At 44.8% G+C, this 25,549-nt stretch overlaps 1 protein-coding gene across 2 annotated transcripts in view; it reads right to left on the reverse strand.

The window, feature by feature from the left end:
• usp46 (ubiquitin specific peptidase 46) overlaps window positions 1-25,549 on the reverse strand; it is an 87,387-nt gene that overhangs the window by 32,452 nt on the left and 29,386 nt on the right. For both annotated transcript variants that reach the window (XM_085969948.1, XM_085969949.1), the window contains exons 2-5: window positions 23,827-23,907; window positions 20,098-20,311; window positions 2,707-2,936; window positions 78-154 (exon numbers count right to left, since the gene is read on the reverse strand). In XM_085969948.1, coding sequence (XP_085826074.1) covers window positions 78-154; window positions 2,707-2,936; window positions 20,098-20,311; window positions 23,827-23,907 — 602 coding nt within the window. The remainder of the gene's footprint in view (window positions 1-77; window positions 155-2,706; window positions 2,937-20,097; window positions 20,312-23,826; window positions 23,908-25,549) is intronic.

Below are 25,549 nucleotides of genomic sequence, written 5' to 3' on the forward strand. Positions count from 1 at the left end.
TTCGAGTCAAAATTATTGCTTTAAAAAGACAGCTTTATGTATACAATTTTCCAGATATTGATCTGATCACCACTTACCTGAGGCAATGTGTAATTGATGTGTTCTGTTCTACATCAACTGAAAGATCCAGAAAATCTTCATCTTTGCTGCTAACCTGTAGAATACCCATTATGGAGTAAAATTAAGTCAAAATATACTTCGACAGAAAGGTTAAGAAAGCGTATGGGATACTTGGCTTTGTAAATAGGGGCATTGAAAACAAAAACAAGAAAGTCATGATAAACCTTTACAAATCATTAGTGAGACCACACCTGGAGTATTGTGTAAAATTCTGGGCACCATACTTTAGGAAGGATGTCAAGGTCCAGAAGAGAGTAGGAGGTGGTTTACCAGAATGAGGGAATTCAGTTATGTGGGGAGAAAGGAGAAGCTGGGATTGTTCTCCTTAGAGTAGGGAAGATTAAGGGGAGACCTAATCGAGGTATTCAAAATTCAGAGACTCATCAGTCACCTGGGAACTCATTTTTAGTGTGAATGCAAGTCATCCTCAGTTCCGAGGGACTGCTCAAGATGATGATTCAAAATTATGCAGAATTTTGATAGTTTCTCCCTACTTGCTCTATTTCCTCTGGCAAGTGGGATGGTAACCAGGGGTCATAGATTTAAAATAATTGGCAAAAGAATTAGAGGAGAAATAAGGAGAAATTTTTTCCAGAGGGTTGTTAAGATCTGGAACGCACTACCTGAAAGGGTGGTGGAATCAGATTCCATAGGAACTTGCAAAAGGCAATTGGACATGAACTTGAAGAGGACTAATTTGCAGGGTTATGGGGAAAAGGCTGGGACGTGTGACTAAATTGGACAGCTCTTTTAAAGAGTCGGCACAAGCACAACAGGCCGAATGGCCTCCTTCGGTACTGTAAGATTCTATAATCAGAGATAGGAGCAGGAGTTGGTCATACAGTCCCTCGAGCGTGCTCCGCCATTCAATAAGATCATGGATGACCTACCTCAACTTCCACCATATCCACGATTCCCTTAGTGGCCAAAAATCTATCGATCTCAGTCTTGAATATACTCAACGACTGAGCATCCACAGCCCCCTGGGGTAGAGAATTCCAAAGATTCACAGCACTCTAGTGAAGAAATTTCTCCTCCCCTCAGTCCTAAATGGCTGACCGCTTATCCTGGGACTATGACCCCCTAGTTCTAGACTCTTTAGCCAGGGGAAGCAGCCTTTCAGCATCTACCCTGTCAAGCCCGCTTAAGAATTTTATACATTTCAATGAGATCACCTCTCATCCTTCTAAACTCCAAAGAGTACAGGCCCAATCTACTCAATCTCTCCTCATTGGACAACCCCCTCATCCCAGGAATCAATCTGGTAAACCTTTGCTGCACTGCCGCCAAGACAAGTATATTCTTCCTTAGGTAAGGAGACCAAAGCTGTACACAGTATGACACTGTAGATCCAATTACAGGTCATTTGAATATTTGTGTATTCATTTTAGTATTCAACATTGAAGCTTGAAGTCCATCACTCCACCAAGTATCTACAATAGCAAACTTAAAAAAAAAAAATCAATGCACATCTAAAAATGTAAAAAACTTGGCTGATGCGCTATGGCAGGATACAACATTCTGTACCTTGGGCAGATTATCAAGGCAAGCTTTGCACTTAAAAGTATCAACATTTAGTGCTGACATTTTCTACAATTTGATTGAAAGAAAACAAAGTCCAGGCCAAAAACACAAAATGGATGAAGAAGAGATAAAGGGCAGATAATTGTCACAAAACTTTCATGGAAAGATTAAATCATATTCAATCTTAAATTTTCAATGAATGTACAGAAAACAAGCCTGCAGAACATTTGTGCCGACTTCCTTTATTGATAAAATTATCTTCTATCTTTATTCTGATACAAGGAACGTCCGTGGCCTCATAAGGAAGAAGTGAGGATAAAAGGCATAAATATTGCACCTCATCACATCTCTGCAATGTCCCAAAACACTTTATTTCACATGAAGTGCTATGAATGCAACATTCGCCTACATATGACTGCAATCATTTTGTGCACAGCAAAGTCCCACAGCAGCAATGTAATAAATGACCAGTTAATCGGTATTAGTTGGTACTGGTATTTAAAGGAAAAAACATTGGCCAGGGCACTGAGAGAACTCCCAGTTTTTCCTTGATTAATGTTAAGGGATCTTCAACATCCACCTGAACCTCAGTTTAACATTTTAGCCAAAGGACAGCTCCTCTGACAGCCCAACACTCTCTTAGCTCTGGAGTGGGGTTTGAACAATTCAGGAAAAAGTTAAAATTTATATTCTTTAAATAAATTCCCCTTAATTCTTTAAGCCAAAATAAAAATTGTATTATGTGATAAAATATTACAATTCAGCTACAATCAGAGTTACTCTTGTGCTTTAGAAATGCTGAGAAATTTCTGTTGAATTCATAATCTTAATTGTCTGGGAAAAATATCAGACTTGATCTTAACCAAGAGGCTGGAAACTAGTATCGGGGTAGATACAGAGCAGAGGAGACACAGACAGACACGCACACACAGGTAGAGCAAAGAAAGACTCTCTCCTCAGTCCCTCATCCACAGCTGGGAATGAAGCAGTGTTGAGAAGCAGAAAACATCGACAAAATGATCAAAAAGAAAATAGGTAAATTTTCTTAAAACCTTTGCTTACCGTTTCACAGTTGAGACATCTTGTCTCATTAGTGAGTGTTCCTTGAAAGATCTCATGCACCCAGGTGGGTTCAGGCTTGTTGATCTCTTCTATTTCATTCGCATTTCCATTCTTCAATTTCCCATTCTGTTTCTCTTGCTTCTTCTCTTCCTGCAAGATGTCAGCGATGGTGTTCAGCAGGTAGTTCAAAAACTCATGTGCATCTTGTTGCATGTAGTTATCAAACAAGTCTACAGTTAAAAAGAAAAATAATTTAACTGGGTCAAGTTTGACCAACTTCTAATGGGATTATAGTTTACAGAGCAAGCAAAGGTGGCCTTAGAACAGGAAGGTACTGATCACATGACCTGCCTTCCCCACACCATACAAAAGCATCTGGCTTCAGCTAATGATTGCTCAATACTAGCAGTGGGGCAGGGGAAGAAGGTAGAGAGATTTTCTTTGCGTCTTACTTGTAGCAAAATCATAAACGTATTTATAAATAACGATTTTGCTATAAGTAGTGAACAAAGAGAATCTTCCCCCAACAAGTATGTTTTTGTTACGTTCTACTTGTTTATCAAACAATGGTTCAACTATTTTATAATGGAATAAGGAATAAAGCCGATTTAAATAAAGCAGTGAGCTTTGAGGTTTAGCTCTATGGCCTAGAAATTCAGTATAGCCACGTTTGGGGCGCTACAGCCGGGCGGCTGCTAAAGTTTGCGCCCGGCGCAACTTAGCGCCACCTTCGCCGATATTCAGTGGCATCGCCCCAAGAGGTTGCTGCTGCGCTAAAACAGGCGATGCACGACTATCATTAGGCGCTAAGCCGGCGGCCCGGGGCGATACCCCCGAGGGCGGGCGCAGCGCAGGTGCGGCGAGTTGCTGATTGAAGGCAGACACTCTGGCGCCGGTGAGCTCTTAAAGGGGGAGGGTGGATTTGTTTGGCTGCCACGCCCTGCACACTGCAGCCCTGACCACTGCTGCTTGATCTGTACAACGCCCAGGACAATGGAGAAGGCCAGGGAGAGAGCGCAGCGCTTCAGCGAGGGTGACCGGAGGGTGCTGGTTGGCGCAGTGGAGCGCAGGCACCATGTTCTGTTCCCTGAAGGTGGCAGGAGGCTGCTGCCCAGCACCTATCGGAAAGCCTGGAGGAAGGTGTCAAACAGGGTGACCTCCAACAGCGTGGTTGCCAGGACTCCTGTACAATGCCGAAAAAAGTTCAACGACCTCACTCGGGTTGTCAGGGTGAGTACCCTTTCCAGTGTCCTCCTCATCCCTGCATGTGCACCTCAGTTTATGGGCAAAGGGACCTGAAAGCCCTAATGCCCAGCCATCATCCAGCAGCTATGGGACTGTCATGAAAATCACTTGCACATTCAGGACTTTACACACTGTCAGGGCTAGTCCACCATGGGAGGCAGTGCAGACAAGATCAGGGCTTCACACTGTACTTAGAGGCCGTCCTTTCTCTTGCAGGGCAAGGTGGCGCACAACCGAAGGCAGCAGCGTGAGACCGGGGGAGGCCATCCTGACTTCAAACAGCTCTCCGACCTGGAGCAGCGTGTGGAGCGCATTATGTCAGGCCGGCTGATTGGCCCCATCGCCAGTGGAGATGCCGACCCTGTTGTGGGCCCCAATGGTAAGGGCATCACCTTTTTGACCTCTCTTTCCACTTGCGCCTCAGAACAGCATCCTTTGCCACTGTCGGACCAATGCAGTGCATAGCAGCACTCATGCCTCCCTCGCTGCCGCCCTGTCCTCACTCTAAAGCAACTCTTGTGCCTCCCTGCTTTCAGATGCTGAATCGCCAGGTGGAGGCGGCGGGCCCTCAAGCTGGCACTGTGAGTGAATCGGAGGGCGAGGAGGAGGAAGAGGAAGCCGGACCATCAGTGCCACCCTCAGCTGAGGCAGCCCATGGCGATGATGGGGACACGTCTTCCCTGGAGGGGAGCAGGGGGGAAGGGTCGGAGGAGAGTGAAGCTCCGGGGCACAGCGGGCTGCAGCAACGCGGGAGGGGTGGGGAAGCTCAGCGGCCTTCTCCCCAGAGGGTGAGTGCGGCCTCGAGTCCTGCTACGGTGAGCGCAGAGGAGGTGCGGCTCCTAGCGGAAATGGCCGCCCAGGCTGAGCGCAGGCACACTGAGCTCATGGCTGCAGTGGCAAGGATGCCTGACTCCATAGTGTCACTGTCAAGGAGTGTGCAGGAATTCGGGGCAGCACAGGCCAGGAGTCTGCAACAATTCAGTGCAGCACAGGCCAGGAGTCTGCAACAATTCAGTGCAGCACAGGCCAGGAGTCTGCAACAATTCAGTGCAGCACAGGCCAGGAGTCTGCAGGACTTCGCGGCAGCACAGGCGGCTTCTAGCCAAGTGCTCAGTCGTGCCGTGCATTCACTGGCTGGTGTCATGCGGACACAGACCAGGGCCACACGGGCACTAACTGCTGCCACCCTCGCTGGATCGGCCAGGCATCGCCAGGGCACTCGCCGCGCCGCAGCAGCCCAGCAGTCTGTGCTTCAGCAGATTGCTGCGCATGCTGCAGTGCTGGCCTGTGCGAGTGCCAATGTATCAGGCGACCAGGGAGTACCTGTGATCTGTCAGGTTGGCAGCATTCCTGCAGCCGAAACTGTCACTCCTCCATTGCAGCTGCCACCAGCCGCTGGACAGACTGCTGCCGCCCAAGCAGAGTTGGAGCAGTCAGCAGCCGGCCCCTCCAGGCCCAGAGCTGGTCCAGGCCGACCCCCCCCCCCCCAGGGCATCTGCCGTCTCGCCATCTGACCCTCAGCAGCCTTCCCCCAGCCTTGCTGCAGCCACTGGGGTCCCATTTGAGGAGGAGCTGCAGGGCAGGCAGGGGCCAGTCACGGATGCGAAACGCATCACCCTCGCGGGGGGAAAAAGTAGAAGGTGTGGCCAAATGTTTTGTTTCACTTGTAAAGGCCAATACTGGTGTCTTTGTTTTACTTGTAAAGGCCGAGACTGGTCTATATGTTTTTTTGGAAAGGCCAAGACTGGTCTATTTGTTTTTTTGGAAAGGCCGAGACTGGTCCATTTGTTTTTTTTTTGGGGGGGGGGGGGGGGGGGGGGCTTCTCTCCTTTAGTTTGTTATGTGGGAAGGGCAGAGAGGTATCAAAGTAATACATTTTCTGAAATCGCACTGTCCATGCTTTCTTTTGGAAGTCCTGGTTGCCCTGCTCGGCTGAGGGCTTGTGGAGCGGCGACATTCATCTTGTGCCATTGGCACAAGCCATTCCCTGAGAGGGGGCCTAGAACCGACGTGCAATAAGCTGCCGACGGGCGGCCCTTGCACTTTCTGCCTCCCTCCTGTGCTGGTCCTCCTCCTCCTCCGGTGGTCCTCCAATGTCTGGTGGCAGTGGCTGAGTCCTGCGGATAGCCAGGTGGTGCAGCATGCAGCACACGACAACGAAATGGGAGACTCGCTCAGGCGAGTACTTTAGGGCTCCTCCGGAACGATCCAGACAGCGGAACCGTTGCTTCAGGACGCCGATTGTTTGCTCAATGATGTTCCTGGTTGCTTGATGGCTGTCATTGTATCCCTCTTCAGCAGGGGTGCAGGGCGCACGGAGCGGGGTCATCAGCCAGGTGCACAAAGGATAGCCTTTGTCCCAGAGAAGCCATCCTCGTGGGTGAGGCTGGGCCTGGAACATGTCTGCCACAGAGGTCTGGCGCAGGATGAAGGCATCGTGGCTGCTGCCTGGAAAGCGGGCATTGACAGCTAGGATGAGCTGCCTGTGGTCACACACCAACTGCACGTTGAGCGAATGGTAGCCCTTCCGGTTGCGGTAATCCTCGGCATTCTCTAGAGGTGCCCGCAAAGCCACATGCGTGCAGTCAATGGCGCCCTGCACCATGGGGAAGCCCGCGAATGCTGCAAAGCCCATTGCACGCTGTTGCTGCTTGTCAACGGTCATGGAGAAGGAGATGAACCGACGTCTCCTGAAAAGGGCATTGGTCACCTGGCGGATGCAGCAATGTACTGCAAACTGGGAGATGTTGGAAATGTCCCCAGTAGCGGATTGGAAGGAGCCGGTGGCATAGAAGTTGAGACACCGTCACCTTCACTGCCACCGACAGACGTCCTGCTCCTCAGCTGTGGCTGCAGATCTCCGTGAAGCAGGTGGCAGATCTCAGTGACCACCACCCTTCTGAATTGCAGCCTCCAAACACACTGCTCGTCAGACATGTTCAGATATGAGAACTGCTGGCGGTATACCCTGGGTGGGTAAGGCCTCCTTTGCCGACGCCTGTTGCCCCTTCTCCGTCTGGCCATGACTGGCACTCTCACAGCGTCTCTGAGCCCTTTGAATGCAATGGAGAAGCCCAACGTTTCCACCCATTGCAGCCCCCATTATATGTTTCCAATCAATGCTATGGCTCTGAAGTTAAAGACAAGTGCAAAGCTGTGGCCTGAAGCCACAAGTACCTGTGCGAGTGTTGAGCCAAACCAGAAAGCTCTCTACCTTTGTCTCTCTCCAAAGATCCGTCTCTCACAAAGAAGGAGTGGTGCAAAATGGCTGTCATTTCTACTGCAGGAGGAGTGCCCTTTAATTAGCGCCCCCCGCGCCCCGCAGCGACTGGGAACCGTTCCCCTCTACCAGTCGCTAGGGGCGCCAGGCGCACAATAGGCCGGCGCCACTGAATTTCCGGTTTGGGGTGCACAAAGGGCGTTGCACCATGAAATGACGTCAGGATCTGCGCGCGCAGCTGAGCGCGCGCAAAGGCTTGGCGCCGCCGCTAAATCTTAACTGAAGTTGGCGAGAGGCGCAGATCGCGCTGCGCCCGGGCGCTAGCCGCTTAGCACCCCACATCTCCTCCTCCTAAGGCGCTAGCGGCTGGCGCAAACAACTGAATTTCTAGGCCTATGTCTTCTATTACAGCATTAAACTTGGTGGGTCAGTTGTTACAGCGATTAAGAAACTAATCTGTATATTTGTCACCATGAGGTCCCAATACGTTAGCGTCAGTCTTTTGCAAATTAATAAATCTTTCCTGCATGGTTAAAGTTTTTATTTAACTTAACTATAAATAAATTTAGATAAATATTCAGAATAATGATTAACTAATACAAAATTTTGTTTAAGAAAAGTGGGCAGCGAAACTAACAAAAGGGAAAATCTGAAAAAGTGACATCATAGAGAAGGGCTGAGTCCGAGTAAATCTGGTGAGTAAACAGTAATAATTTGGTTTTTTTTAAGCAAACGCTGTCTACCAGATTTTAATTAAATAATTAAATAAAAACTCGCCGGGAGCAGCAGAGACAGAGCAGTGGAATCAAAAAAAAAAATCAAGGAGTGATGTCACAGGACAGCAGATTGGTTGGTGAGTGTTACAGCTTTTATAGCTCTCCAAGTTAGGGTAGTGGGTTAAATTAAGAGCTGGGAGAATAATAACTGCTATTAGTTAATCTAATTTTTAAGTTATAATTTAGTAAACTAATTAAAACTAAAAATAATCATTTGAATAAAAACTTTTGATTAAATAAATAAAATAATGTTACATCGAGATGGCAGGGGAGGTGGTGTGTCGTAACTGCAGCATGTGGGAGTTTGTGGAGAGCATTGCGATCCCGAGCAACCACATCTGCGGTAAGTGTCTGCAACTCGAGGAACTTCGGCTCAGAGATGTTGAGCTGGAGTCTGAGCTGCAGACACTGCAATGCATCATGGACACTTTGTTCCAGGAGGCAGTCACACCTCTTAGTTTAAGTAGTTCTTTACAGTTAGTCAATGGTCAGGGACAGGAGGATGTGACTGCGGGTCAGGATGTAGTGATGGAGGAGCCCCAATAGGTACGAGGTACTTGCTACTTGTATGGATGAGAACAAGGATTGCAGGGAGGATGGGCAAACTGACCACGGCACTGGAATGTAGTAGTGGTAGGAGACAGTATAGTCAGGGGGATTGTTAGATTAACCAATTTGTTGATATTAGCTTATCTCTAGCCTTTCAAATAATCAGGATCGACAGCAAACCAATATGGTGGGAATATTATGTTTAATCAGAGTTTAAGACGGAATCCAGGAGGGGTCTTCACAATCATTATTGTTTATACATTTTGAAGGCCTACCCATCAGAATTTCTCTTAACTCCCTTGTCCCTATCCTCCCTAGTTTGGAGTCAGACATGCCATTCTCGGCCATCAGATCTTCGTAACTGCTTGTTATCAGTTATTTATGTTCAAACTTTTCATGCAACAATTGTACCATGGAATGAATCATTAAATTCTCAAAGATATCTTCTATTCTATGTTGTTATACTTATTAATTTACGCATTTTAAACAGCTTTGTTAAACAAAGTCAAAATCCTAACTTAGTATTATAATATGGTTATTAACAATAAAGGAAGAAACATGGGCGTTGGGCTCGGTTGGCCAAATCAAAGATACAGTCAACAGCCTTTTTAGCACACAAACAGCAGACAGCTAGTCTGGAAACATGGTCACTGCCACGGTGCAGAATGTTATAACATCTGCAGGGAGCCAAAACATAAGCAAATTCTAAGCATCTATCCAGTTATTCCCATACTAGTCTGAAGAGACTTTTTGTCTCAAGTTCTAATACAATCATCCAAGCACAGTATTATTCACATAACCCCATATATTTTGGATACCCTAATTTCGAACAGGATAGATACTATTCTCTGCAGCCATGACCGGGAGTCCCGAAGGCTGTGTTGCTTGCGAGGGTTAAAGACATCTCCTTGTGGCTGGAGAAGAACTTGGGAGTGGGAGGATCCAGTGGTCGTGGTCCATGTAGGAACCAACGACATAGGTAGAACTAAGAATGAGGTTCTGCTGCGGGAGATTGAGGAGCTAGGGTCTAAATTAATAAGCAGAACCTAAAAGGTAATAATCTCTGGTTTACTGCCGGAGTCATGCACAAATTGGCATAGGGACAAGCAGATCAAATGCGTGGCTCAGTGGTGTGGGAGGAAGGGGTTTCGATTCACGGGCACTGGCAGAAGTACTGGAGAAAGAGGGAGCTGTTCCGTTGGAACGGTCTCCACTTAAATCAGTGTCCTGGCGAATCGAATAACTAGGGCTGTAGATAGGGCTTTAAAAAGGAGGCGGCAGGTGAGGGGAAATTTAGTAATCTAAAGATAAAGTCAAGGCAATAGAGCAGTGTAGTGAATTGGGTAAAGATAAGCAGTGTGTAAAAGGAAGGGACAGAGAGTTTAATGGTAATAGTGCATCAGCAAATCAGGTGAAAGCAGGGAATAATGGTAAAAAGTTAAAACTAAAGGCTCTTTACCTGAATGCACAAAGCATTCATAACAAGATAGATGAATTAGTGGCAGCAATAGAGATAAATGGGTTTGATCCAATAGCCATTATATAGACATGGTTGCAAGGTGACCAAGGTTGAGAACTAAATATTCCAGGGTACTTGACATTTTGAAAAGACAGGCAGACTGGAAAAGGAGGGGGGTAGCCCTGACAATAAAGGATGACATAAGGATAGTAGTGAGAAAGGATCTCTACTCGGATTATCAGGAAGTAGAATCAGTATCGGTGGAGTGAAGAAACAACAAGGGGCAGAAAACAATGGTGGGAGTAGTTTATAGGCCCCCCAACAGTAGATATACCATTGGACAGAGTATTAATCAAGAAATAATAGGAGCTTGTAACAAATGTAATGCAATAATCGTGGGGGACTTGAATCTTCATATAGACTGGGCAAATCAAATTGGCAAGGGTAGTCTGGAGGACAAGTTTATGGCATGCATTCAAGACAGTTTCCTAGAACAATGCGTCATGGAACCAACCAGGGAACAGGCTATTTTAGATCTTGTATTATGTAATGAAACAGGGTTAATTAGCAATCTCATAGTAAAGAATCCTCTGGAGAAGAGTGATCATAATATGAAGAATTTCACATTGAGCTTGAAAGTGACATTCTTAAGCCCGAAACTAGAGTCTTAAGCTTAAATAAACCCAATTACATATGTACGAGGGGCGGGTTGATTAAGGTATATTGGGAAATTAGATTAAAAGGTATGACGGGAGATAGGCAGTGGCAAACATTTAAAGAAATATTCCAAGATTCTCAATGAATATACATTCCATTGAGAAATAAAAATTCCAAGGGAAAAGTGATCCATGGCTAACTAAAGAAGTTAGATTTAAAGAGGCTTATAATGTTGCGAAGAATAGTACTGTAGTAAGCCTGAGGATTGGGAGAGCTTTAGAAACCAGCAAAGGATGACCATTTGATGAAAACGGCAAAAATAGAATGAGAGTAAATTGCAAGAAATATAAAAACAGATTGTAAGAGCTTCTACAAGTATGTAAAAAGGAAGAGAGAAGCAAAAGTAAGCGTTGGTCCCTTAGCAGCTAAGACAGGAGAAATTATATTAGGGAAACAAGGAAATGACAAAGGCTTTAAACAAATGGAAATTGAGAGTCAGAGCCACTGCTATTTTCTCCTTTGCCTCTCAACAGCCTGGAATACATTTCATCCGGGACTGACGATTTATCTACTTTCATTTTCTATCTGTTTTCACAGAAGATGACACAAAAAGCATACCAAAAATAGTGGGGAACTAAGGGGCTAATGAGAATGAGGAACTTAAAGTAATTAATATCAGTAGAGTAAAAGTGTTTGAGAAACTAATGGGACTAAAAGCCGACAAATCCCCTAGACCTGATGGCCTACATCCTAGGGTTCTAAAAGAGGTGGCTGCAGAGATAGTGGATGTATTGGTTGTGATCTTCCAAAATTCCCTAGATTCTGGAAAGGTCCCAGTGGATTGGAAGGTCGCAAATGTAACACCGCTATTCAAGAAAGGAGGGAGAGAGAAAACAGGGAACTAAAGAGCAGTTAGCTTGACCATCACTCATCAGGAAAATGCTGGAATCCATTATTAAGGAAGTAGTATCAGGGCACTTAGAAAATCATAATATGGTTAGGCAGAGTCAATATGGTTTTATGAAAGGGAAATAGTGTTTTACAAATTTATTAGAGTTTTTTGAGGATGTAACTAGCAGGGAAGATAAAGGAGAACCAGTGGATGTAGTATATTTGGATTTCCAAAAGGCATTCGATGAGGTACCATATAAAAGTTTGTTATTCAAGATAAGGGCTCATGGTGTTGGGGGTAATGTATAGCATTGATGGAGGATTGGTTAATGGACAGAAAACAGTAGAAATAAATGGGTCATTTTCAGGTTGGCAGGCTGTAACTAGTGGGGTGCCGCAAGGATCAGTGCTTGGGCCTCAGCTATTTCCAATCTATATTAATGAATTAGATGAAGGGACCCAGTGTAATGCATCCAAGTTTGCTGATGATACAAAGCTAGGTGGGAAAGTAAGCTGTGAGGAGGATACAAAGAGCCTGCAAAGGGATATAGACAGGTTAAATGAGTGGGCAAGAAGGTGGCAGATGGAGTATATGTGGGAAAATGTGAGGTTATTCACTTTGGTAGGAAGAATAAGAAAAACAGAATATTTTTTAAAGGGTGAATTCCAGAGGCAAGGTGAGAGAGACTGCCCTTGACATCAAGGCAGCATTTGACCGAGCGTGGTATGAAGGAACCCTAGTTAAATTGAAGTCAATGGGAATAAGGGGGGAAAACTCCACTGGCTGGAGTCATACCTAGCACAAAGGAAGATGGTTGTGGTTGTTGGAGGTCAATCATCTCGGCCCCAGGACATCGCTGCAGGAGTTCCTCAGGGCAGTGTCCTCAGCCCAACCATCTTCAGCTGCTTCATCAATGACCTTCCCTCCATCATAAGTTCAGAAGTGGGGATATTCGCTGATGGTTGCACAGTGTTCAGCTCCATTCGCAATTCCTCAGATAATGCAGTCTATGCCCGCATGCAGCAAGACTGGTCGACAATCAGGCTTCAGCTGATAAGTAATATCCACGCTACACAAGTGCCAGGCAATGACTATCTCCAACAAGACTAACCACCGTCCCTTGATATTCAACTGCATTACCATCGCCAAACCCCCCACTATCAACATCCTGGGGAGTCACCACTGACCAGAAACTTAACTGAACCAGAAACATAACTGGACCAGCCACATAAATACTGTGACGACAAGAGCAGGTCAGATGCTAACTATTCTGCAGTGAGTGTCTCATCTCCCAACTCCCCAAAACCTTTCCACCATCGACAAGGCACAAATCAGGAGTATGATGGAATACTCTCCACTTGCCTGGATGAGTGCAGCTCCAACGACACTCAAGAAGCTCCACACCATCCAGGACAAAGCAGCCTGCTTGATTGGCACCCCATCCACCACCTTAAATACTCACTCCCTGCACCACCAGCATACCGTGGCTGCAGTGTGTACCATCTACAAGATGCACTGCAGCAACTTGCCAAAGCTTCTTTGGCAGCACCTCCCAAACCCACAACCTCTAGCACCTAGAAGGATAAGGGCAGCAGGCGCATAGGAACACCATCACCTGCAATTTCCCCTCCAAGTCACATACCGTCCGGACTTGGAAATATATCGCCGCTGGGTGAAAATACTGGAACTCCCTCCCTAACAGCACTGTGGGAGTACCTTCACCACACGGACTGCAGCAGCTCAAGGCAGCAGCTCACCACCACCTTCTCAAGGGCAATTAGGGATGGGCAATAAATGCTGGCTTAGCCAGCAACACCCACATCCCAGGAACAAATAAAAAGGGTTGGCCTATGAGGAGAGATTGAGTCTATACTCTCTGGAATTTAGAAGAATGAGAGGTGATCTCACTGAAACATACAAGATTCTGAGGGGGACTGACTGGATAGATGCTGAGAGATTGTTTACCCTGGGTAGGGAGTCTAGTACTAGGGGGCATAGTCTCAGGAGAAGGGATCAGCCTTTTAAGATGGAGATGAGGAGGAATTTCTTCACTCAGGGGGCTGTGAATCTTTGGAATTCTCTACCCCAAAGGGCTGTGGATGCTGAGTCATTGAGTATATTCAGGGCTGAGATAAATATATTTTTGGACTCTAGGGATATGGGGATCGGGCAGGAAAGTGTTGAGGTCAAAGATCAGCCACGATCTTATTGAATGGCGGAGCAGGCTCGAGGGGCCGTATGTTCTTCTGTTTTGACTTTCTTTAACAGCCACTGCCACCAGCAGTGCGGAGTTTATTTCTGTCCTATTTTCATATTGTTTACGTTTTTCTTTAAATTGGATTGCCGAATGACATCTGGGGCATTTGTTGAGGAGGCAGCAACGGGAGCGGCGGACCTGCGAGGGAGCAGCGGTTGTGGGTGAAAATAAAGGTCGGTGATTTTCAGACCTAGTTGAGCAGCGGCAGCCCTGCGAGGGAGCAGCGGCTGTGGGTAAAAATGAAGGTCGGTGATTTACAGGCCCAGTTGAGCAGCGGCAGAATTCGAGTGATGTCACAGTACAGAAAGTGACGCCAGCGCAGGGGAAGCAGCTGATTGGGTGAGTACGGCTGGCCAGGTGAGTATTTATACTACTCTATAGTTTGACAATTAAGGTTTATAGTTTGACAATTAAGGTTAATAGTTTATAAGGTTTAAAAGGTCTTAATTTTGTGGTTTATACTTGCGAAGGTCTCTTGTGTAGCGGGGAGTGCTAGGAAACAAGGGCCCTTGAGTATATCATTTAATTGTAGTGTAATTAGTGGTATTGATTTGATTTAATTTAATTTGAATTAATTAAAGGATAAGACATGCCAACACAGCTCGGCCCCGTAGCATGCTCCTCCTGCACTATGTGGGAAATCAGGGACACTTCCTGTGTCCCTGACGACCATGTGTGCGGGAAATGATTCCAGCTGCAGCTACTGGCAGACCGCATTGCGACGCTGGAGCTGCGAATGGATACATGCTGGAGCATTCGCGATGCTGAGGACGTCGTGCATATCACGTTTAATCAGTTGGTCACACCGCAGGTAAAAACTGCACAGGCAGGAAGGGAATGGGTGACCGCCAGGCAGAGTAGTCGGCGCAGGCAGGTAGTGCAGGGGTCCGCTGTGGCCATCCCCCTCTCAAACAGATATACCGCTTTGGATATGGTTGAGGGAGATGGCAGCAGCAGCCAACTTCCTGGCACCATGGGTGGTTCTGCTGCACAGGACGGGAGGAAAAAGAGTGGGAGAGCTATAGTAATAGGGGTTTCAGCCGCAAACGAGATTCCAGGATGGTATGTTGCCTCCCTGCTGCAAGGGTCAAGGCTGTCTCGGAGCGGCTGCAGAGCATTCTGGAGGGGGGAGGGTGAACAGCCAGTTGTCGTGGTGCATATAGGTACCAACGATATAGGTAAAAAGCAGGATGAAGTCCTAAAAGCGGAATAAAGGGAGTTAGGAGGCAAATTAAAAAATAGGACCTCAAAAAGGTAGTAATCTCAGGATTGCTACCAGTGCCACGTGCTAGTCAGAGTAGAAATAGAAGGATATTTCAGATGAATACTTGGCTAGAGGAATGGTGCAAGGGGGAGGGATTCAAAATCCTGGGACATTGGAATCGGTTCTGGGGGAGGTGGGACCAGTACAAACTGGACAGTTTGCACTTGGGCAGGACCGGGACCGATGTCCTTGGGGGAAGTGTTTGCTAGTGCTGTTGGGGAGGGTTTAAACTAAAATGGCAGGGGGTTGGGAACCTGTGCAGGGAGACAGAGGAAAGGAAAACAAGGATAGAAGCAAAAGACAGGAAGGAGAAAAGCAAAAATGGCAGTCAGAGAAATCAAGGGTTTAAATCAAACATGGCCACAGTAAATAATAATTCTAAAAGGTCTAAGAGTGCTAAAAAAAAGGCTGTGTGTCTTATTGCAAGGAGCATTCGTAATAAGGTGGATGAATTAGCTGCACTAATAGATGTAAACGGATATATGATTGGGATTACGGAAACATGACGCCAGGGTGACCAAGGCTGGGAACTCAACATCCAGGGGTATTCAGTATTCAGGAAAGACAGGCAAAAAGGAAAAAGGAGGTGGGGTAGCATTGCTGGTTAAGAGGAGATTAACACAATAGTAAGGAAGGATATTAGCGCTGATGATGCGGAATCTGTATGGGTAGAGCTTAGAAATACCAAGGGGCAGAAAACGTTAGTGGGAGTTGTATACAGACCCCCAAACAGTAATGCGGAGGTTGGGGATGGCACTAAACGGGAAATTAGAGAGACGCGTGCAATAAGGGCACAGCAGTTATAATGGGTGACTTTAATATATTGGGCTAACCAAATTAGTAACAATACTGTGGAGGAGGAATTCCTGGAGTGTATACGGGATGGTTTCCTGGACCAATATGTCGAGGAACCAACTAGAGATCAGGCCATCTTAGACTGGGTATGATGTAATGAGAAAGGATTAATTAGCAATCTTGTTGTGCAAGGCCCCTTGGGGCGGAGTGATCATATGATAGAATTCTTCATTAAGATGGAGAGTGAAGTCTTTGACTCAGAGACTAGTGTCCTGAATTTAAATAAAGGAAACTACGATGGTATGAGGCGCGAGTTGGGTAGGATGGATTGGGGAATGTCACTGAAAGGGTTGACGGTGGATAGGCAATGACAAACATTCAAAGACCACATGGATGAACTACAGAATTTGTTCATCCCCGTTTGGCATAAAAATAAAACAAAAAAGGTGACTCAACCGTGGCCAACAAGGGAAATTAGGGATAGCATAAGATCCAAGGAGAGCACATATAAATTGGACAGAAAAAGCAGCAAACCTGAGGATTAGGAGCAGTTTAGGATTCAGTAAAGGAGGACAAAGGGATTAATTAAGAGGGGAAAAATAAAGTATGAGAGTAGGCTTGCAGGGAACATAAAAACTGACTGTAAAAGCTTCTATAGATTTGTGAAGAGAAAAAGATTGGTGAAGTCAAGCATAAGTCCCTTGCAGTCAGAATCAGGGGAATTTATAATGGGGAACAAAGAAATGGCAGACCAATACATACTTTGGTTCTGTCTTCACAAAGGAGGACACAAATAACCTCCCAAGAGATGTCAGGGAACATAGGGTCTAATGAGAGGGAGGAACTGAATGAAATCAGTATTTGTAGGGAAATGGTGTTAGGGAAATTGACGGGGTTGAAGGCCGATAAATCCCCAGGGCCTGATAATCTACATCCAAGGGTACTTAAGGAAGTGGCCCTAGAAATAGTAGATGCAATGCTGGTCATCTTCCAAAATTCTATAGACTCTGGAACAGTTCCCATGGATTGGAGGGTAGCTAATGTTACCCCACTATTCAAAAAAAGGTGGTAGAGAGAAAACAGGGAATTATAGACCGGTAAGCCTGACATCGGTAGTGGGGAAAATGCTCAAGTCAATTATAAAAGATGTAATAGCAGAGCACTTGGAACAGTGACAGGATCGGACAAAGTCAACATGGATTTACAAAAGGTAAATCGTGCTCGACTAATCTGGAATTTTTTGAGAATGTAACTGGTAGAATAGATAAAGGAAAACCAGTGGATGTGGTGTATTTGGACTTTCAGAAGGCTTTCGATAAGGTCCCGCATAAGAGATTAGCATGTAAAGTTAAAGCACAAGGGATGGGGGTCAAGGTACTGACTTGGATAGATAACTGGTTGGCAGACAGGAAGCAAAGAGTGGGAATAAACGGGTCTTTTTCCAAGTGGCAGGCAGTGACTAGTGGGGTATCGCAGGGATCGGTCCGAGGACCCCAGCTATTATTAATGATCTAGACGAGGGAACTAGATATACTATCTCCAAGTTTGCAGACGACAAACTTGGAGTGGGCGTGTGTGCTGTGAGGAAGATGCAGAGAAACTCCAGTATGATTTGGACAGGTTGGTGATTGGGCAGATGCAGTATAATGTGGATAAATGCGAGGTTATCCACTTCGGTGGCAAAAACAGGAAGGCAGATTATCTGAACGGCAATAGATTGGGAGAAGGGGAAGTGCAATGAGACCTGGGTGTCCTTGTGCACCAGTCGCTGAAGGTAAGCATGCAGATGCAGCAGGCAGTTAAGAAGGCAAATTGTATGTTGGCCTTCGTAGCGAGAGGGTTTGAGTACATGAACAAGGATGTCTTGCTGCAGTTGTACAGGGCCTTGGTGAGACCACAGCTCGAGTATTGTGTGCAGTTTTGGTCACCTTATCTGAGGAAGGATGTTCTTGCCATGGAGGGAGTGCAGCGAAGATTCACCAGACTGATACCTGGGATGGCAGGAATGACATACGAGGAGAGATTAGGTCGATTGGGCTTATACTCGCTGGTGTTTAGAAGAATGAGAGGGGATCTCATTGAAACTTGTAAAATTCTGACAGGACTAGACAGACTAGATGCAGGAAGGATGTTCCCGATGGCGGGGGAGTCCAGAACCAGGGGTCATAGTGTAAAGATAAGGGGTAAGCCATTTAGGACAGAGATGAGGAGGAATTTCTTCACCGAGAGAGTGGTGAAACTGTGGAATTCTCTACCACAGAAGGCAGTTGAGGACAATTCATTAAATATATTCAAGAAAAGGAGTTAGATATATTTCTTAAGGCTAAAGGGATCAAGGTATATGGGGAGAATGCAGCTACAGGGTACTGAGTTTGGATGATCAGCCGTGATCTCATTGAATGGCAGAGCACGCTCGAGGGGCCGAATGGCCTACTCCTGCTCCTATCGTCTATGTTTCTAGGAGTTACTGAGCTGGCAATGTGTGGGGCTGCTAATACAGTTAAGGTTAAGGCTCTCTGGATCAAATTATTATTTTTCAGCTTTTCCATGCTGAACTCACTAACACCTTTCAGGAGATCATCACCATTCACAGTCAAGAACAAAATTATATAAAAAAATGTTAATGGAGTTTTCCTGTTTGACGGGGGGGAAAACACTCACTGCCCAGTGTATACGTGGAGTCATAAAGATCATAAAGTCCAGTGCTCAATCCCTGGTCTGCAGCGAATTAGCTAATCTCAGCCTAGAGTAGGTTGAGGCAGTAATTGCCAGTGTTATATTTGTCCTACTTCTTGTGGATAGAGCATACCGGGCCAATGTTTCACATTGTCGAGTAGATGCCAGTGTAGATGATGTACTGGAACAACTTAGCTAGGGGAATGGCTAGCTCTGGAACTCAGTACTACAGCCGGGATGTTGGTGGGGCCCATAGCCTTTGCTGTGCCCAATGCACTGAGCAGTTTCTTGATGTCATGTGGAGTGAATCGAATTGCCTGAAGATTGGCATCCGTGATGGTGGGGACCTCAGGAGGAGGACGAGATGATCATCCACTCAGCACTTCTGGCTGAAGATGCACATGCTTCACCCTATTTGCACTTAAGTGCTCGCCTCTGCCATCATTGAGGATGGGGATATTCTTGGAACCGTCTCCTCCCATTAGTTGCGTAATTGTCCACCACCATTCACAACTGGACGTGGCGGGATCGCAGAGCTCTGACCTGATCTGATTGCGGGTTCACTTAGCTCTGTCTATAGCATGCAGATTTGAATGCTTATAGTGCTGTGTTACAGCTTCACCAGGTTGGCACCTCTGAAAAAGAGAGCTAATGTTCCTATGGAGGATAGTTCAGCCACTACAGAGAATGCACTGATTATAGAACCTAAAGAACAGAGATCAATGTTTAGTCCAGGGAGCAGCTTGCTACAGGAGGAGTGTCACTGCCCACCTTCTGCCATCATGAAAGACATGTTGAAGGTGCAGGACAAAAAAGCAAAGACAAACCGTCAACCAGACTATGACAAACTTGGAGTAAGTGTGGTTGCATCATCTTCTTATAATATTGGCCTTCTGATTCATAGAAGAGCTCATGAGAGAAGACAAACTACCATAATACTCTGGCTATGACCTGATCAAGCTGTCATTTATCCAACAAACAACTGAGGTATCTGCCTGAAATATTAGAGGGTGCAGAGAAAAACACATTTATGCCAGATGAAAGCATCTTCCACAAGATCACATGCCAAGATCCCACCTACATTAATCATCTTTTGGGATTTTGTGTGACAATTGCTACATGCAGCTATGATTATTCATGTTTTTGTTGCCTCTAGTTTAAAAAAAATCTGACAACCCAATGCAGGAGAGTTACTTTATACAATGCAGCAAAGTCATAAAACGAGTGACTATCAAAAACAAAATCTGACTTCTTCTAGAATTTTCCTCCATTACCTGATTTATATCAACAATAGGATATGTAACAGTATGCTTTGACATGAAGAGTGAAGATGATGTAATCTAAATAGCTATAAAATTGTATAATATATTCCGGTTGATATGCAACATCTTCTTGCCCAATACCAAAACAGCCGTTATATAAATGACAGCTGGGGAAAAAATTGCCTTAAAATAGGCTAAGACTGCAATTATACCTGGGGTATGACACACACAATGTGGGTCTAAAAACTGATTAATGGATTGATTTGGGCAAGTAATAACTAAAATTTGTAGTAATTAAACAAACATTCAGCACGCGTATAATCTCGTTGCAATACTCACCATTCTCTTTGCGTAACCTGGAAATGAATTTCTTGGGAGGAATCACTCCGACCTTTTTCTTCTGGGTGGCAATGCTATGGAAGAGGTCAGCTAGACAAGTCAGCAGGTTTTCCTTCTTCTTCTGTTGTGCCTTGTATGCAAGCACATTCTCTCGAAATGGTCGGCAGAAGTACAGAGCTTGCAGCACAGAGTTACAATAGCAGGTGTTCCCAAACTACCACAGTAAAAGACACGTGGCATTTAGATCATACATTAATACCATTCCAAACCAACAATATTCCTTAATTTAAAAGATATTTATATTTCAGTCAACCGCAAGTTGGGAATATTTGCTTAAAAAGGTGATAGTCTCACAAATTTTCATCAAATCACAAGTATATTTCATAGCATACTATAGGTAAAACTTTAATTAATAATATGCATTGCTTTGAAGTCACAGTTGACTGAAATTATATGGTACAAAACTAGTTATGCTTGAAATCAAGATTTAAAAAAAAATTTTTTTTTTTTAAAGACCAAAAGTAACCAGTTCCATACACCATCAGCCATTTTAATATCACTTAATCTAGAGAACGTGACATACAAATAATAAGATCTTGTGATCAAATTATCACATCTACAAAAGAATCACAATTTGTTTCCTGGGCAACATTTTATGCTTAAACTAACAAATCTATAGGAGCAAAATGGCAAAATACTGTGGATGCTAGAAATCTGAAAATAAACAGAAAATGCTGGAAATACTCAGTAGGCCAGGCAGCATCTGTGGAGAGAGAAACAGAGTTAACGTCTCAGGTCGATGACCCTTCGTCAGAACTGGAAAAGGTTAGAGATATAAAATTTTTAAAGCAAGTAGAGGGGCTGGGAAAGGGGGGGGGGGGGGGGGGGGAGAGGGGAAGAATGAACAAAAAAGGGAAAGGTCTGCAATAGGATGGAAGGCAGGAGAAATTAAATGACAAAAGGGATGATCGTGCAAATGGGACAATAAAAGAAACAAAAGTTGGGTCTTGAGGAGCTGAAGATGACAAAAACAGAATAATTACCAGCTGTCTGAAAAAATGGGAGCAGTGGTTAAGATCTGAAATTGCTGGACTCAATGTGGAGTCCGGCAGGCTGTAAACTGCCTAATTAAAAGAGCTGCTGTTCCTCCAGCTTCTGTTGAGCTTCATTAGAACAGTGTAGGAGGCCGAGGACAGAGAGGGAGTGGGGCAGTGAATTAAAGTGACAGGCGACCAGAAGCTCGGGGTCATGCGTGCGGACTTAACGGAGGTGTTCGATAAAGTGATTGCCCAATCTGCATTTGGTCTCCCCAATGTAGAGACCACTGCGTTAGGAGCAGCGAATACAGTATACCAAATTTAAAGAAGTATAAGTAAATCACTGTTTCACCTGGAAGGAGTGTTTGGGGCCCTGGACGGTGGGATGGGTGGAGGCAAAAAAGGCACCTTCCTATGCAAGTGCAGGGGATGCAACACTCGCTCCAGGTGAAACAGCGATTTACTTGTACTTCTTTCAAGTTAGTATAATGTATTCGCTGCTCACGATGCGGTCCTCTACATTGGGGAGACCAAATGTAGATTGGGTGACCGCTTTGCTGATCACCTCCGTTCAGTCCGCACGCATGACCCCGAGCTTCCAGTCGCTTGTCATTTTAATTCTCCACCCCACCCCACCCCTACTCTGACCTCGGCCTCCTACACTGTTCTAATGAAGCGCGAGAAGTTCGAGGCATAGCACCTCAACTTTCAGTTAGGTACTTTACAGACTTCCAAACTCATCGAGTCCAGCAATTTCAGATCATAACCACTGCACCCATTTTTCCCCAGACAGCAGTTGCTGCTAATGATTCTGCTTTTATCAGCTTCAGCTCCTCCAGACCAGTCTTTTGTTTTTGTTTTTTTTATTGCCCCATTACCATCCCCTTTTGCCTTGCACCCTATCCCTTTTGTCATTTAATCTCTCCTGCCTCCCACCCTATCACAGACCTTCCCTTTTGTTCTTTCCTCCCCTTCACCCTTTCCCTGCCTCTGTACTTGCTTAAAGCCCGTTACATCTCTAACTTTTTCCAGTTGTGACGAAATGTCATCGACCTGAAACGTTAACTTTGTTTCTTTCTCCACAGATGCTGCCTGACCTGCTGAGTAGTTCCAGCATTTTCTGTTTTAATCTGCAGGAGTAGATGGAAAGTGGTCTGGTACTTGTAAGGCTTCATTCAGCCAAGAGCTGAATCTGGAATCAACTATATTACATGGCTCTATTGCACCAGAATAGCTATCATGCTACTACAATACATGGGCTCATGCATGCTAAATAGCCACTGGTTACATGCTTGTATTTTATAGGATTTTTAACAGTAAGGAGTAGAGTTTCCTCTAGTAATATTGGCGCAATGCGGGAAAAATTGGCCTAACCAGCTCAAAAGATTGAAGAATTTTAAACGCAATTGAGTTACACCCAAAACCACTTACCGCGATCTTTTACACTGGTTTAAGATTCAATTCCTCCTTAATCAAGCCCTGACAACATACTGGCCACGCCCCCAGGTCAAATTGCAAGATTCCACCAATTGCGCTGGTTCGGAAGGCTCTTCAAATTATGTTCATTTTCTTAGCCGCGCAGGCATGTTTTTTTTTTTTTAATTTCCTATCAAAAGATATTTAATTTACTGAGAAACTGACTAGCGTACACCAATGAAACTATTAAATGGTTCAGTATGGTTTTTTTTTTAAAGTCATTTCAGTGATTTTAAAAATCGGGTTCTCAGGTGGAGGACTGAACCCACTTATTAAAAATGCTGACTTTTGGTGATAAACCCATTTTCAGCTGGATTAATAAAACTGCACCAGGTTACCACTCAAATACGCCAAGGAATACTTTTTAATGGAAAGAAAAAAGGATAATGTTCTATTATGCTGTCCAATTGCACTGGTACATTGAAGATTTATACATTTGATTATGCAAATTATTTTTATTGGAAACTTGCACTGTAACCTAATTTCAAGCGCATTTTGGGCAAAATTTCCCGATTGTACCCAAAGCAGAAACTCTACTCCTAAATTTTTTTCAGATTTCTGAAGAGAAAAAAAAGCTTTATTCACATTGCCAACCATAGAATTACGTAGAAATTGCAACCGAAAACAGGCCATGCGGGGCAACCAGTATGTGTTGTTATTCCTCCACATGAGCAATGTTCATAATTCCATATACTTGCCCTGTTCCCACAACCCTTTATTCCCTTTTCTTTCAACAACTATCTAATCTATTCTTAAAAGTTGACATGGTCGCTCCTTCGATCATTAATTCTGCATTCCACAGGCTCACAACTCTAAAAAGGTTTCTCCTGCTCTCGGTCCTAAATCTCTTACATTTCATCTTGGATCTGTTTCCTTGTTCTAGACGCCTCAATCACTGGAAACAGTCCGTTTCTATCTATCCTGTTCCTTCATAAATTTTAAATACCTCTATTAAATCACACCATAATCCCCAGTCTTCAAATGAAAATAACCCCAATTTTTCCAAGTTCACCAATATTGAATCTCTCCTCCGGGAAGGACAGAACAAAGAACATTTTGTACTGTGCCACATGTCCCCGTGCACTCCAAAAATCATGATAAACACGAACAAAGAGACATACAGCCAAGATTGTTAGATCTTAAAAAACTACTTATTTTTAAATTCAACCTAAAAACAACTTTGTATTAGTTTCTTCAGAAAGTGGAATAAACTTACATTGACCAAACCAAAGTAGTGTTCATTGATTGGGAACTGCTCTGGACCGATGTCTTTCTCCAGAGCAGAGGCATTGGTGCCCTGCAACAAAAGCACAAGTGTTGGTGAGAATACAGCAAGCTAGATGTTGATTTTACAACAATCTGCTGCAAGACTTCAAAACCAATTATCAGCAGAAATTCACAATATTTGAAAAAAAATTAATGCAGATATTTTCCTGATCTTGCATAAAATTTCATTAGCAGTGATTTGTGAAATGTGAATACAAGAAGGACCATGCCATTTGATATTACATTTGTATTCGCAAACAGACAGACTCCATTTGAAAAGAACTGATTAAATAATGTACCGATTCAGATATGTGGCAGTGTAACAACAACCTGCATTTATATAGTGCCGGCAACGTAATAGATCATCCAAGATGTTCACAGACCGAAGCAGGAGAGGAAGGTGAATGAAAGATTTTGATAGGATTTTTGGAGTGTGATGAGAATCAAGAGGACGAGGAGAAAAGACTTACATTTATAGAGCGCCTTTCACAACCACCGGATGTCTCAAAGCACTTTACAGCCAATGAAGTACTTTTGTAGTGTCGTCACTGTTGTAATGTGAGAAACGTAGCAGCCAATTTGCGCACAGCAAGCTCCCACAAACAGCAATGTGATAATGACCAGATAATCTGTTTTAGTGATGTTGATTGAGGGATAAATATTGGTCAGGACACCGGGGATAACTCCCCTGCTCTTCTTCGAAATAGTGCCATGGGATCTTTTACGTCCACTTGAGAGCAGACAGGACCTCGGTTTAACATCTCATCCGAAAGACGGCACCTCCAACAGTGCAGTATTCCCTCAGCACTGCACTGGAGTGTCAGCCTACATTTATGTGCTCAAGTCCCTGGAGTGGGACTTGAACCCACAACCTTCTCTGTCTCTTAGGGAGTTCCAGTGTGCAGATCGATGGCTTAAGGTTCAGCCATCGATAGTAGAGCAGAGGGAAGAAACACATAACAGACCAGATTTGGAAGAGCAGAGGTGTAGGCAGAGATGCAAGGCTGGAGGAGGTTGCAGTGGTAGAATGGGAGAAGCTGTGGAGGCATTTAAACACAAGAATGCCAATTTTGAAATTGGTGCACAGAGGAACAGGGAATCAATGGAGGTCAGTAACGATCAGTGATAGGCTAGTGGGTTAGAAGGTGAGGGTGGAGTTCTCAATAAGTTGGAGTTTATAGAAGATGGCGTGCTCAGGAGACCAGCGAGAATACTGGAAAGGTCGAGCCTAGAAGTAAAGGCGTCGATGAAGATTTCAGCAGCAGTATGGCTGAGGCAGGACAGAAGGGGGCAATGTTTTAGAGGTGAAAGTGAGCAGCCTTAGTCATGGACATGTGTGCATTTTGGAGCCTTCGCTCAGTGTCGAGCAGGACATAGAGGCTGCATACAGTCAATAGCATCAATGGGCACCTGGGAAGCAGGTCACAATCAATAGTTAAGGCAGGGAATTTCTGGCTGGGACCGTATAGATAGTTTCAATTCGCTCATTTTCCAACTGCTAGAAATTCTGGCTCCACATGATGTACGGCATAGAAACAGGCCATTCAGCCCAACCAGTCCATGCTGGTGTTTATGCCCACTCAAGCCTCCTCCCGTCTTTCCTCATCTAAATCTATCAACATAACTCTTTATTCCCTTCTCCCTCATATGTTTGTCCAGCCTCCCCTTAAATG

Source organism: Somniosus microcephalus, chromosome 2, assembly GCF_052327205.1.
Source record: "Somniosus microcephalus isolate GS21.2 chromosome 2, FLI_Smic_1.0, whole genome shotgun sequence".
NCBI classification, from domain to species: Eukaryota; Metazoa; Chordata; class Chondrichthyes; order Squaliformes; family Somniosidae; genus Somniosus; species Somniosus microcephalus.